Source organism: Chelonoidis abingdonii, chromosome 7, assembly GCF_003597395.2.
Source record: "Chelonoidis abingdonii isolate Lonesome George chromosome 7, CheloAbing_2.0, whole genome shotgun sequence".
In the NCBI taxonomy this organism is placed as follows: Eukaryota; Metazoa; Chordata; order Testudines; family Testudinidae; genus Chelonoidis; species Chelonoidis abingdonii.
Genome location: NC_133775.1, coordinates 56,152,654 through 56,168,014, shown reverse-complemented (window position 1 = coordinate 56,168,014; position 15,361 = coordinate 56,152,654). Strand labels below are relative to the sequence as shown.

The window sequence follows — 15,361 nt, the reverse complement described above, 5'->3', positions numbered from 1 at the left end:
TGTGAGGCGAGTAGGAAAGAACTGTGTGAGAAGTTATCACGACCTTGCACTGATAATCAAATACGTAGACTGGCGCCCAGAAGTGAGGAAAATAAGATAGCAGGATAGCCTATGTATAAACAAAATGCAGCTGTTGCTCATTATTGTCTGTGTTGTTGCTCATTATTGTCTGTAACAAAGGTATAAATGCTTGCTGTAATTGTTTACCTGTTGAGAGACCTGTCCGGGACTGGGGCGACCCAGTGTCCTAGGGCACTCCCTCCCTCTACTGCAATTGCTGGAGAAATAATAAAGTATTTGATTTTGCTGCACCCAAACAAAAAGCGAGAACTGAGTTTTTCTCCGACAGGGGAGTTGAATGCCCATTGGATTTCCCATTAACATTAATAGGAATTGGGCAGCCAGATCCCCCAGGCGGGTTTGAAAATTTCAGCCACAGGGTATGTTAGTGTTATAGTACACACTCCCTCCCAGCACGTTCTTGTGATATTGCCCTAATTATGGATGGTTAAGATAGACGGTTATGTGGCGATCCAGTGAGGGTCCTTGTGCCATCTAATACGATTCTTAACATTTGAACTACAGTAAATATTTGTGAAAGAGGATACAGGTAGAATGTGATTTCTACTCACATTTATGGGACAAGAGACTGTCAAAAGAATCTGCCCATCTTGTGGCTTCTTCCATTGATAATCTTCTAAAAGAAAGGAAATGACAATCAAAGGAGTCTATGACAGACACCCTTCTGGTGCAACTTGCCTGGGAAGAGCTGGACAAGACGCCAGATCTTTTAGACCAGGGCTTTGTATCAACCAAAGTAATGACAATCACTGATGAATTAATCCCAAGTTTTACACAACTCCTAGTGCGTGCTGATACAGGACACTTTGGGGTGTGGGGGTTTAGTTCTTTTAGCTAGACCTTAACGCAAGCTGGATGCATTCAAAAAAGCTGTTTGTTCTTGACTTTAATCATGAGACTTAGCATATCAGTTAAATGCTTCCAGTATTGTAGAGCATAATAGTGCTATGGGCTGAAGAAACTGATCACCTGTTATGCAGAGGTGACTGCTCATATTTAGACTTGTAATAACAATGGGCCAAATTCTGTCCTCAGATAAATGCACACAACTCCCATTTGTATCAGGGAGTGGTATGCATGTTCTGTCTGAGAATTTGCCCCAATGTATCCATGATGCAAGTATTTTCTAACAGAGCTGGTGCTGTTTCAAGTTCCTTGGGTTTCTGTCTTCCTTTTGGGACAAGCAGATCTCCAAAGATTTGGGAATTTTTAATTGCTTGCTCTCAAAAGATTAAATTAATTATTTTTCAGGGATGTTCAGTGCTAAAACCAATTCTAGTTGCCGAGATTGGGGTTCAAAGCTTACAAAGTACAATGAAAGGAAGGAAATACAAATAGAAAGGGAAGGAGAATGGTGCATCTATACTCACTTCAAAGCCCGGTTGGGCTTATCCGGAAGAATGGCTGTGAAATCATTATATGAGTCTGATTTGTGAGACAGGCAGCCAAGGCGAGTTCTCATTCCTCTGTTCCTGTAATCAATAGGGAATAGGGGTGCAGGCAGGGGAGAACCAGAGAAAGTGACGATTACAAGATTAGCCAGAGTTGTACAATGCAAGATCTCAGTGACTTTGTATCTAATGAGGCCCCCATGCAGGGGTTCTGAGGGTTTAGCCAAACATCTTCAATGAAGGCTGAGAGATATCTAGGATGGTTTTTTGTTTGGGCAGATAGGCCTAAAATATCAGAACAGAGTCTCCAGTAATTAAAGCCCTTGCTTTGTAGCTCACAAATCAGTAGGAGGTCAGAATGGTGAATCGATGTGAAAGGCCACAGGCTGGGAATGGTTTCTTGTGGTGCTCTTCTCAGGATGATAGAAGAGGGAACTGGGCAGTTGTGCCAGAAATCAGTCACCATTTTTCACCAGTGCAAGGATGGCACAAATACCATGAGCACGTGCAATTAGGGGGGCATAAAGCATCAGAGGGAGCAGGTGGGCTCTGCAAGTGACCCTCTAATACAGAATCATAAAGGCCTGGCAGGATTCTGGATGGAATCTGTAAATTCAGTGTGACCAGGACTAGTGGACTAGAGATACATTTCATCCACTACTGATTTATCTGTGCAAGGATTCACTCTATCATTTGCTCTCTAAAACATGTTCCACAGATTTCACCCCTTCTCACCTCGTAACCATTACCATCCATCCAATGTGGTAGGAGACACGTGCACAGCACACAATTATTACATAACAATCTGACTGGGAAAACTTGGGTGCAGAGGCATCAAACAGGAAGGTGAGAGCAATTGCCACTGTACAGGAACAGTATTATTTTGGCACTGTCCCTTCTCAAACAAATAAATATTGGTTAATAGTTTTACAACAGGGTTTGAAAGAGCAAGAAATCCATAATCCATTACTCCCCTCTCCAACCTGAAAATCATCTTGGCTAATGGATTCTCTCAGCACCGAATAAGAGCACCTTCTTCTGCGGATGAGAATTGGAGAATTCAATAATTCAGCCCACAATCTTCCACTACTAGACCCAACCCTGACCTGGAAAGACCCTCTTTTTTTAACTCTTCTGCAAAACAGATTGATAAAGCTTTCCGTGACTGCAGAGGGAAGCACAACATTCTTCCATTCCATATATAATATTTTTTCTGAATACATTGGTGCTAGTCCCAGAGCCAATTTGCATCGTGCCTACTTTTTTTCCTTCTTTATCACTCTCAGATAATTCCTATTATGCATGTTTTAATAGAGTTTTAGAGCAAATTAATATTAATTGAATGCAATGCTTATCTCCCTGGCATAATATGGACAGCTGGTAGCATTAGCTATTGCAAAATATTGAGATCCTTAGTTACAGGCGTTGTTGGACGACATCAAAACATGGACATGTGACCAAAGATCTCAAGACAAAATTCCACAAGGACTTTAAACGTTGATGCAGAAACATTCCCTGTAAAATGCCATCACTCAACTATGTTAAGGACTCCGATGCTATTTCATTCAGACCCTCTTGTTGAGTCTAATCTATGAGCTTTTTTATGGTTTTTTCACCAGATACCCCCAACCTTCATCCTTCCTGCAATGCCTGTTCCAGCAGACTCTGTGAAAGGCTCATGAATTGCTCAGCAGAGGTGTGACACGCATTACTGCAATGCTGGTTAAATTTCTCTGATGTTTGAGATCAAGGGACTGCAGCAGAGAATAACAGTACATGAAAGGCAGAGATGCTGCTGCAAAAGGAGGATCTCATTTCTGATGGAATATTGAGCCTAAGGTTTTGACTTCCAAGGAAGGACATGGGAGGGGAAGCAAGGAAATGGAATCTATAGGAAATGGAGAGGCAAAGGAAGGGCAGAAAGGGAAGCGGTACATTGGAATGAGTTTTAAAGCTTATCAGACAAGGGAGAGGGTAACAGGGTGGGAAGGGGTGAAGAATGGATCATTTCTTTTCAGTTACCTCCATGGAATCAGTAAGGCATCCATGCAGGCATCCAGTTACAGTTAACCCTTTAATTGGCTGGCTTGTAGGGCGGTCAGTGCTGCGGGGAGGAGGGATTTACTGTTTCATGTCCTCTCCCTTAAAATCAAAAAATCCTCTGTAAAAGGAGGGAATGTTGGATTTTCAGTGAAAACCATTCAGAGTTGAGGGTTGGTCATAGCAGGAATTTCCACCTCTCCTTTAATCCCAAGAACCAAGGTTCAAGTCCAGCTTCAGGTCTAAGTGAAGTGAATTTAGTGGTCTCAGCTCACCACTGAGTGGCAGGAGTTGACATAACAGCACATGTCATTCAACACAATTGGTAGTCTTTGCTCAATGGGCTCAGCACAGGACTGAACTGGCTAAGGTCAAACTACTTCTTGCCCCTGTCATCCATCCACGTCATGGTTGATGTTACTGACCAGGCATCATGGAAAAGCTGGCACTGCAACTAACCTGTAAATAAAATAACATGAGGACTTCATGCTTCTGTAGGGGCTGGTTCTTTAACCACCACAGGCTCAAACATTCACACACAATATAAAAGCATAATTCCTGATGCAGCTAACCATTTGGACTCTTGGAGCCTGTGCAGTCTGTGAATGGCTGAGGAGAAGGAGAAAAGAACTGAGGAAATGGACCTTTGGCACAGGGTCAGCTTTTTCCTCTGCCTTGTGACTGAATCTCATTCCAGGGAGAAAGGCCAGGTTCCACCAGACAGGAAGCTGACGGGACACAGAACAGGTAGATACTGTCTCCCTGGTGCACACCATATAATTGCTTCCTAGTGATCATGGCAGAGGAGAAGCACCTGATAACTTCCCTATCCTCTTACCCAAAGAAGGCACCCAAGCAGAAGACAAAGGAGCAGAAGAGAGAGGAGATTGTCTGGGGAGGAGGGGGATCCCCACAGGAGCGCCGCCAGCTTTTTTGGTGCCCTAGGCAGTGGAAGGTCCCTCCCTCGAAATACCACCCCCAACAGAGGCGGCGGAAGGTCCCTCCCCCGAAATACCGCCGCCAACTGGGGCAGCCGAAAATCTGGCTGCTGCGGTCACTGCCCCCCAAATGTTAGTGCCTTAGGTGACCGCCTAGTTCGCTAATGCGTTGCGCCAGCCCTGAGTGCCCACCTTCTTTGGGCCTGAGGAATTCCCAAGGCTACTGCCAGGGCAGGCTCCAGCTTTTTTGCCGCCCCAAGCGGTGAAGCAGGAAAAAAAAAAAGATAAAGCCGCAATCAGCAGCACTTCAGCGGCAGCTCTACCACGCCGCTTCATTCTTTGGCGGCAATTTGGCAGCGGGTCCTTCACTCCGAGAGGCACCAAGGGACCCACCGCCGAATTGCCACCAAAGACCCAGACGTGCCGCCCCTTTCCATTGGCCACTCCAAGCACCTGCTTCCTTTGCTGGTGCCTGGAGCCAGCCCTGGCTACTGTGGCCAAATGCAGCATCCATTTTAAGACCTGATTATGTTAAAAATGTACAAAGCCTCTTCCCCACTAAACTAATGGAGCAGGGATTGCATTACATGCCAGTGAGTGCATTTCCTTAATCCCCACCCTGACCGTCTGCCTTCCACTGTATTTTAGCTGAAACCAATCCCTATAATTCCCTAAGCGCCTTTGAATTTCCTTATTAACACAACCTCACTCGCATGTGAAACCAAAGCACGTGATCTCCTGGATTCCAGTAGCCAGGATTTTTCTTCCCCATTGCCATGCTGGCATTGGTCATTGAGGGTAGGGCTGGGCAGCTGCTGGTGTTCCTCTCCCACACAACCCCACACATTCATGCACTTGAGTTCTACCACAAAAATGCTCTGCACTCTTCTGGACTCCTGATTTATGATAGTTCCACTCCATCTCCACTGTCCCTCGCCATCATCCACAAAGTTCCCTTCCTTCTATCACAGCCACCCTTCCTGCTGATGCCACAGCTGATTACTGGTGAACTTTTCTCTGACCAACGTATTTCTCTCTTCATTGCTGCAGTGACCCAAGATTGCTAAGGAGGACAAACCTGAGGCTCTAGTGATCTGTCTCTTCCCCAGTCTTTTAAACCCACCAGTAATTCTGTCTGCTGCAGGTACAGCCAATTGGTTACACCTTGATAAATCCAATCTGTGACTCTGTGAAACTGGTCCCAGTAGGAATCCATCCATGGATCTTTCCCCCACACTCTCACCACGCACCCCATCTCTTTTCCTGCCCTATAATAGAACTCCAGTGCAGAGAGGAATTGCCAGCATCTTCCGGCGCATCTTTTGAGGATGCTATTTGGGGGCAGAGGAGGGGGAGTTTGTTCTGATCGTGGCACCCAACTTCAGCAAGATGACGTAGAGTCATCCCAGGACAAGCACAATGAAGTCATCCCAGGGGAGAAAACTAATAATACTGAGGTTTAAAAAGGAAGAGCAGAGATTTTCAAAGAGACTGCAAGAGATTAAGAACATCCATCAATATACGTAGAAAGCCAGATGAATTGAACATAGATAAGGCATTCCAGACAGACAGATAGACAGAGACAGAGAAAAGATACTCACTGCCTTTGACCTGTCCTCACGGCCTGTGGATCTTTGCCAACTGTGTGATCGGAGAGGCTCTACGGAGAGAATAGAGCAGTCTCTTAAGAGGCAGAAAGTCACACTCAGACACACCTCCCTCTCCCCACTTTCTCCGAGCAGCAGCACAGCTGACAGCAGCTCTCCTATCTGTGTCACATCCAGTAAACACTAAAGCAGCCTAATCCAGCAGACTGAGGCTTGGCTACACTAACACTGCAGAGCCGGCTCACACATCTCATTGGTGGGATTTCAGAATTGCCCACCTGATCAAAACACTTTGTTGCATCCTTTATCCTCCTCCTCCTTGTTAACCTGATCACAAATCCCTTAGCTTCTATTACATTAAAATAATCCACCGCTTGGCATATTCTGTATATGAGAAATGTTCACAGGGAGAATTCAGATGGGATTCCCCTGCAAACATTCTCTGTTGTTACCCTAATTAAGTTGGAATAAAGCATCAACCTGCATTGTTGTAAAAAAAAACTCCTCTGAAATTGGGATAGGTTATTGCTTTCAGATCATAGGTCACAGAGCTCTTTCCACAGACAGCTGCTGACAGAAAAGGTGCTGGAGAGTATAATTAAAGAGTCCTGTTGTCATCAGAACCAAATCAGATCTATTAAGAGGCAAGAAAAGCTCCTTATTGGATGTAATGTGATAAATGCAGAGCCAGTAAAAAATCCCCCCTGACAGATTACAGATGTGAATTTCCTCTCTATCCCATGAAGACCTGCTGTTATCTCACATTCTCTCATACCACTTCTCACTTGACTTTTACTAACAACCCAAATTCCCTGCCCTCCCACACAGAGCCACCAGTGTCTCACTTTCTATCTTCTCTCACCTCTTTCTTTGTTACATATCCAAATTCCCCTCTCTCTGCATATACAGACCTATGGGCTCTGCCATCCTCGTGCCCTCAGGCCTGAACTGGCAGAGGGATAGACAAGGGGAAACATTTTCAAAAGCAACAAAGTGACTTGAAACTCAGTGGCACGTGTCCTCCTAAGTCACTTTTTAAAATCTTATGTGAGGCGACTTAACAGGTCTTTTTGCCTCTCTAACTTCTGTGAGGCTATGACGACCTGTTCTTATCCCACTTCCTTCTATATCACATGCCAGCCCTTTAATACAGATCCTAACCAATATTCTCAGAAAAGATGCAAAATGTCTCCCTTGGCCACACAAACATACAGTTACCACTGTTCTACTGCTCCCTCCCACCACTGTCTGGAACTGGTATTCATTCTAAAGCCTCACCAGCCCCTCTTTCTTTAGTAAAGACTTCTGGCTTTTGTGTTCTTTGTGGCCCCAGCTTGAAGCATATCCTGAGACCACATGTGGTTATATGGGCAGTATCTACTGAGAAAAGATTTATGACTGATACAAAAATTATTGAAGCAAATGTAAGAGCAGTACTAGCTTTTCATCTTGGAATTATTCCTTTATAACCTGGAGTTCTCAGGAAAGAGATTTATCTGTTCTCAGATAGGGACACAATACTCCAGGCTGACTGATCAGGCCTCAGTTTGTCAGGAGCCAGAAACTGAACAAACATGGGGGCTGACATAGGACTTTTGTCATCCAGTGTGAGAGACTGAGGCTCATAGTGTGTGAATGGTGTTGATAAGGTGAGTGAATTTGTTTAAACTAGATAAGAACCAGCATGAGCCTTTGCCCAAATCCAAACCAAATTGAAAAAAAAGTTGCAAAGAGCTCAGGGAACTTTCAGTGAGTCATTTTCACTATTCTGTGCTTCTTCCTACTTCTGTCAGAGCTATTGCAATGTCATGAGATGTGTTATTTTTGCAATAACAAAAAAGCCAGATCTTGAGGGCTCTTCAACACAACTTCTAGGCCAACAAAAAGACCCATTTTGGAAAGTTCAGCTCCAGCATCCAGACTTTTTGACTTTGCTTTGATCTGAATCAAACCAAATCTCTGAGCCACCAGTCCTGGATGTATAGTGAATCTGGAGATTATGGTGTGAGTCTTCCCTCTATTTCATTAGGTTTTACATCAGTGAAGTCCATTGACATCAACAGTGTAACAGAGTGGAGAATCAAGCCTATAATTTGCCTTATTGATTCTCCAGATTAGGGTTGGTTAATGCATCTATTTCTTGGGGCAAAGTGGGTTATTGGGCAGCCCCGGAATAACCGTGGAGACTGATATTTCTCTCCATTACTTTCCTGGGACAGGGTTGAGTTAATCGGGAATAAACTAAGTGTGCTGAGTTGATAGATGCGCCATGGCAAATGTAATTAAATTGAAGATAAAGAGAATTATATTTTGCAGTGTAATATTTTAGAAAGCCTTTGTGAGGTAAGAGAAGGGTTTATAGCAAATTCCTTCTACAATGGCCCTTGTGTTTTTATTTTAGCAGACATACTATGCTGGCTTCTATTTAAAAGCTTTTAATAAAACAGCCATTTAAATATTAAATTTGAATACCATCCAGCATTTTAAATCTCTTTAAGAAATCTTTTACAGCAATTTCCTCATGACCTAACAGCAAATACACAAAACATAACCTCATCTCAATACCACACATTTATCAGGAAGACTCTATAGACACAAAGATCACTGGACAGGACAGAAGGTAATTTCTTGGATCAATAATCTAATCTCTACCATCAAGCTCTTTCCTTCAGGTCCCTCTGCACCTTCTGTAAACTCAAATGTCTCCCTGGTTCCTTTATGTCACTAATGTTTTGCCCACGGCAAGCTGACAACATCCCCCAAATTTATGGTTATGAACATACAACTGGCTGTCATCCCCTCAGCATGCCTTTGGCTTGCCCTGCTATGTGAAAACTCTTCTAGAACAACTATGTCCATTGCTTCTCCTGTTGTCCCAGACTCTTGCTTGAGCCACTGAGCTGCCAAGTGAAAGTGAATGGTCACAGTCGTGAGGAAACGTGCTTCCTACAGAACAGCAGCCTTTGTTTCTGAAACCGCTAGCTGGCCCAGGACTGCAGCTTTGATGGTCTTGTAGTCAGTGGCAGCATCCTCACTCAGGGCCTGATATGTAACTTGTGCCTCTCCCTGCTTCCTCCTCCCACTGAGCAAGGACAGAGTAGTACTCTGCTCAGAGGTATCACAGAAGGCCTCAAGGATATCATCTGGTCCAATCATAGACAGGGAAGGGATGGCATTGACAGTCATTTTGGAAGGTATTCCTGGGTTAATGAACTTCTTCACTTGGGCTACAGTCCATTATTTGACTCAAATAATCTCTTGCACCTAGTCACTTAAACATGTTTTTTCCCCCCTTCCAGTTTGGAAGTATGTGTGCATGTCCATACGATTTTTTTTTTTTCTTAAGGGTCCATAGGCCTTTGTTTGTCTCTGTTACGGTATGGTTAAGTAACCTCCCTGTTGATTCTAAAGATTTTAAATTCCTCACCTCACTTCTAATTTTAAGGTCTTCTCAGTTAGCTTGCTTATGTTATTGAAAACTCCCTTTCTAAAGTGTAGTGTCACCATACTACATTTTTGTACAATCCCTCCCCTGAGGATGTTAAGCGTAATTAGACTGTAGGCGTTATTATCTAGTGAATAATTACTCCTCTGTCCCCTGCATTGTTTAGGAATAAGTGGCAAGTAGCTTTTCCTTTTCTGTGCTCTACAGCTCGTTGTTCCAAGAAGCACTTTTTCAAGATGCCAAGAAATTGCTTCCATAACCCTTGTTCCACAGTGACATTTGACCAACTTATACCCAGAGAGCTGAAGTCCCTCATGATTAAATTTTAATTAGTCTTTGTTGCCTCTTTGATCTCTTTGGGAAGAGCTCCCAAGAGCCGGAGGACTTGCACTGGAGGACTAAGTTGCATTGATTGTTGTATCGCAGCACTGCTCTGCTGCCTCACTGGGGCTAGCTGCACACTATTCAGCCTAACTAGGTGAAGCTGCAGCCATGAGTCCTAAGCTGACTTCTGCCATGAGCAATGTACAACTGAGAGCTTTGTGCTTGGATAGAGGTCAGGTTAAAAGGAACAAATAGTTTTGACCTGGAGCTGAAGCTCTGGAACAGACATACCCTGAGGAAGTCTAAATTGGTGTAATTTTGTTGTTGAGTAGCCAGAAGTGATAAGTTACATCAGTTTAGACTCTCTTAGAAACTCTTATTTTGACTCACCTCTGAATCTAGGTCACTGTTTGGATATGTTTGCTTTGACTTTTTTTCCTTTTCTCTGCCTCTCCTGTTTATTTTGCTTTCCCTTCTTCGTCTCTCTTTCCTGCTGTCTCAACCTTTTCTTCCTCCTTTTCTCTCTCTTCCCATCATTTGCTCCCTATTATGCCTCCTTGCCACTCTCTTCTCACTCAGTGCCTTGCCATTTTCAGCTTTGTATCACTGTCCTAAAACCATCTGAATTGGCCACAGGGGGATTCTCCCACTCTAAGTGGGGACCTTGGGTGGTGCAGAGATGCCATAATGGCTCCTCTGGCCCCCACCTCCCACATAAGGCTGTTCAAACATACCCAGGAATCAAATTGGCACCTGGGTGGGCCCAGGATCAAGGGACTGCAAACATAGTTTAGTGCACTCTTTAATCTCTCTTCTGGAGTGGTTCTGAACACAGTTCAGAATTAGATCCCAAGGAACATCTCTAGTGTTAAACATTACAATCACTCTCAGTATCTGATGTCTAATATGAGAAGTCCTCCTAGAGATCTCTGTTCAGATAGTGCCATGTTGTTTTGGGGTTACAGTGAAGCACATTGGGATTGCAGCAAAGGTCACGCTCTTGCAGCCTGAAATTAACCCTCCTGTTTCCAGAACAGTGAATTACAACACTAAATAAAAAGGTGATTTATAATATGTGAGAAGGGCCTTGTGAGAAATCCACCAGGTGGGATCTATATTTTTGACTGGTGGTAGCCAAAGTTTGGGGCCCCGAAGCCTGTTTTCACTAGGAGGAGAAACTGATGATAGCACCAGGTATTTTCTTTGGTGCAATTTTGTTTATTTACAAAGATTATACATAAAGCCCTGTTTATTGTTATACCATTCTATATTATTATTATATTATTAAGATTATACATAAAGTCCCTGAACAGAGCAGGAATCAAACAGTAGGAGAGTTTCTTTGCTTGCTGTTCCAAACCTGCCTTTTCCAGCCAGCACTCTGCACCCCAAAAAAGCCTTGTCTCTTAGATTTCTCATATGACCACATTACCAGTGCTGCTGTTACTGTCTGCTTAGCTTTCCGGCCACTTCTGTCTCTCCCTGCCCCTGCTCTCTCACACGCAACAAAAAACATTGTGCCAGTCCAAGCCGTAGCCCCTGCATTAAAAAAACCTTAGGGCCGTGTGGTTCTGCTTCTCCTTAAGCTTTCCCATGTGCCTGTATTCTTGGTGCTACGTCTGTTTTTTCAGACACTTCTTTATTTTTGTTCTGAATGAAAGGCAGCACTTTCACCTAATCCATAACAACAAGGTTTAACCCAGCTCACAACAATACTAACATGATCAGAAAACATCTGAGGCTCTAGTTTGAAGCTTTGTGATGCTTCTACTCCCTTTAGACTAGGAGAGAGCGTGAAGCTCAGGTATTGCGCTGGGGAAGGCAGGACAGACATTGGGACCGCATACTGGGTAAGTGTGGTAAGAAAGCATCGGGGCTCATCCTGTGTTGGGAAGGAAGGTAGGAGAGCACAGGGCTACAGAATTCCATGAAAATTAAAGACTATGTTAAAAATACAAATATGCGATACTTAAAATATGATCCATAGATTTGTCTTTCTGTATTCAGCATGAGACTGCCAGCTATTTAAATTCTTACCCTGTGTCAATGACAAAAGCATCTCCTGGACTGTCTCTGGCATCATGCTGTGATTGATGCAGCAGAACAAATCCTTCTAACTGCTAGATGGCTTCTGACCACAGCCTGTGTGCTCAGGATTCAGTCTCACTGATTCCTCCAGGCAGCCAGAATGAAAAATCAACAGCAAGGGAGCAAGTTAGGCTCCCTGAGTGGTAATGGCATTTGCATTGGGATGGAGCTGCTGAGATTCCCCTTAAATGTGATGTCTGTACACACACACACACACACGCGTCTGTGCACGTGTGTGCGCATTTTGGAGAAGATGCTGGTATGTGTGGAGCAGAGATGCTGAAAATATTTATCCTGACATAGGTCTGTTCAGTGTCATCTTGGAGTCCTCCCAGCTTTCAGCCTCACTGATGCTGCTGATGTCAATATGGCAGTATCTAAACTGCAACTGGCATGAACCCCTGTAAAATGGGGTTTACCGTGGAAACTCTGACAGACCCTTGCTGGAAATGTACAAGTTATAAGTACAAATTATATGTGATAGAGCCTACTAGATGAGGGAGCAGAAGCAAAAAATTCTGCACATTTGTACATGTGCTGTGACATCAGATACACATCAGAGAGTGGGGTTTGCTGGACACTGCAGTTAACTTGGTACTTAACAGTCTCCTTGACTTGTCTGTAACTGACCTGAAGTTTCCAAGAGAAGGGTATAATTACACTGAACACATTATAAACTAACAGGTTCACCAAATACCCATGTTCAGGCTGACACCTGGAGGTTGCAGTTACGTCCCATTACAGGCCCAAGTGATGTGCAATTAGAAATCCATTTAATAGGGATGGCAGCTATGTCCGCATGCTCTTATCAGACCCATCACCCACAGGACACACAAGCCACATCTATAGAGTGGTTAGGGCTGTTGGCCACTCCTCAGAGGTGCAAGGTGGTACAGCAGACTAGCTCCCAATCCAGCAAAGGATTTAAGCACATGCTTAACTTTAATGAGCGACTCCCATTATTCAATTTAAGCACATACTTAAGTGCTTTGCTAGATCGGGATCTTAATGTGCCATGTTTCATCTGGGGAGATCTCTGTTCAAACCTGGAATAGGACATAAATGAAATGTGCTAGATGGGCTCACCATGTTCTCCAGGAGATCTTTTTCCTCATAAAAAATACCACACCATTCAACTCAATTCTCTGCTCAGGAGGCTGAACTGGAATAGTGGGAGTATCATAGATCTGGACTGAGGTACACTGGCAGAGCTGTGATTTTCAGGATTCGCATGCATTGTTCCAGCCCTAATGATTAAGCACCCACAGCATTGTGTAGAAAGCTTTCAGAGTAACTGCCCAGGCTATTCCCACTGACTATAAACCAATGTTATCGGTTTCTGTGTAGGAGAGGCCTTGTGGTGGAAAAAAAAGCATGCTGCAGAGAGGTGGTATGGTGCAGTGAGGAAGGGGCGTGGGGTTTCAGTACCAAAACAGCAGGATTCATATTGGTCAGAACTGAGGTGCATTAGTAAAGCTGTGTGGGCACCTGGCACTAGAATAACACGATTAATATGGGTCAGAAGTGAGGTGAATTGATGGGAAGCCATATTGAGAAGCTTGTGTAGACTTCAGTGCTACTGGCCCCTCTTATTTCACGACCATTCTAATTTACCAGATTTCACCCCAAGCACTGAACATAAAACAAAAATATGGAAATTATTACAACAGAGTGCACCATGAGTAGTAGTTAACCAACAGCCAGTATGGAGGGTAAAGACAGCCCTGCTGGACTAGCTCTCGCCTGCTCCCCACCCCAAACTCTCTTACCACTTGCACGTTTACATCAAGCGCTTGGCATAGTTCTGTCACCTCCGACACATTCTCCTTTCACTCAAATTAGTTTTATTTTTAATTAACTGAGCAGTGGTGTTAATCACTGGTATTAGTCACAATGGCATGAATAACTTGGATGCAGAGTATGATCCATCCTTGTAAAAAAAAAAATGAATGAAACTAAAAATATAGTGAAGACCTCGTAACTATAGCTACCAGGATAAATTATTGTTGTTCTAGCAGTGTAAAAAGACCACAGCTACTCCACTTGAAACAAATATTACCTCTAGAACCAGAGTCCCAGCTTCTAGTATGGGCCCTGACAAGGTTTGGAGAGGCGTGGAGGGGGGCTAATCGGAGGGAATACACAGCTCTTGCTGCAATCGCTAATTGGAAACAGTGTCTAGACTTTTTAGGCCATTCATAAGAGGCCACAGAAAGATTAACATACCAACAGAAGCAGTATGGTGACATTAATTGGGGTGACAGTCAAAGCGGATCTCTCTCCCACCCCTTTGCAGGCCCATTGTTCACCACAGGAATTGGTGCTGGAATAAAGAAAAAGTCAACACCAAGGAGATTACATCTGAGCTGAGAACCAAGAGGCCTGTAGCCCTGTCACACAGAGGCCTTTCCCGGAAGCTTTCCTACATAATAATGAACTCCTAGGTCTTACCTGTCTTGTAGCTGTCAGCATGGTGGTGGCTACGTGGTTTTGGCAGGTACTTGACGGGCATGGCTCGTTGAGGCCCTGAATGACAGGGTCTGCCACCTCCTGGTACATTGGGGAGCGTGAAGGGCAGCCAGCCTGACCACAGTTATCTCTAGAATAACTGCAGCACTGTGCTACTCTCCTAGCTTCCTAGTTCTGCATCTCATGAAAAGAACAAGAGCTGGTGGAAGGAGGAGGGGGTTATGAAGGAGAGAGAAGGGGGAGAAGAGAGAGAGGACGCTCTCGCAGATGCATACACACACAGTGGATAGAGACACACAGAGACTTGTGCAGGATGGCACAGCCTATCTAGCTCTCATTATTCCAGTGCACTGGCTGCTGCCTAAGGCTCACTCCCCAGAATTCACTTGTTTCTGCATACGGTGGTGGGAGAGGGGAGGGGAGAATGATTCCCAGGAGATCACTGGAGGACGGGAAGAAAGGAGGGTTAGGACCTACCTGTTTTTCGGTTTATTAACCTGGGAAGGAAAGGGCTGTGCTAGAGGTGAGAAATAGAGACTGTTGTTATAGGAAACAGTGGGTGGTTGTGCTCATACTTCTAGATTCACATGCTGCTGGAGATAAAACAAACAGAAAGCCTGTGCACAGCTGAAGAACAGGGGATCGGTTAGGGCTACTCGCCCCAGAGCCACCAAAGATATGGGCATCCTGAGACAACCAGGAGAGTGTGCTATGCACACCTGCTGAACCCGGGTCATATAGCTTTCACCAGCTGCCTATAGTCCCTTTTGCCTGGGTCGTGCCATAATGGGACCAAAGGGATTGAGTGGGGCAGCATGGAGCAGGATGTATTCCTCCTCTTCGGCTGCTGCAGCAGATAACAGCAATCAGCTGTGTGTGGTGCCATCTGTTTGGTCCTGGGCTCGATGCTCCTCCAACAATGGTCCGCAAATCCGAGGGATCCTGCCATAATCCTCCCCAGGGAAAGGCACAGATTGC

The 15,361-nt window shown here is 44.5% G+C and overlaps 1 protein-coding gene across 3 annotated transcripts in view; it reads right to left on the bottom strand.

The window, feature by feature from the left end:
• The window catches only part of RGS8 (regulator of G protein signaling 8), a 32,864-nt gene extending 18,321 nt beyond the window's left edge, over window positions 1-14,543 (bottom strand). Inside the window, exons 1-4 of one of the 3 annotated variants that reach the window (XM_032779477.2) lie at window positions 14,366-14,543; window positions 6,052-6,110; window positions 1,452-1,553; window positions 633-697 (exon numbers count right to left, since the gene is read on the bottom strand). In XM_032779477.2, the coding sequence (XP_032635368.1) occupies window positions 633-697; window positions 1,452-1,553; window positions 6,052-6,110; window positions 14,366-14,473 (334 nt within the window). In that variant the 5' untranslated portion in view covers window positions 14,474-14,543. Of the gene's footprint in view, window positions 1-632; window positions 698-1,451; window positions 1,554-6,051; window positions 6,111-6,537; window positions 6,621-14,365 lie in introns of those variants that run through there. The other 2 variants (XM_032779478.2, XM_032779479.2) reach the window with 2 other exon arrangements.
• Between the last annotated feature and the right edge of the window lie 818 nt (window positions 14,544-15,361).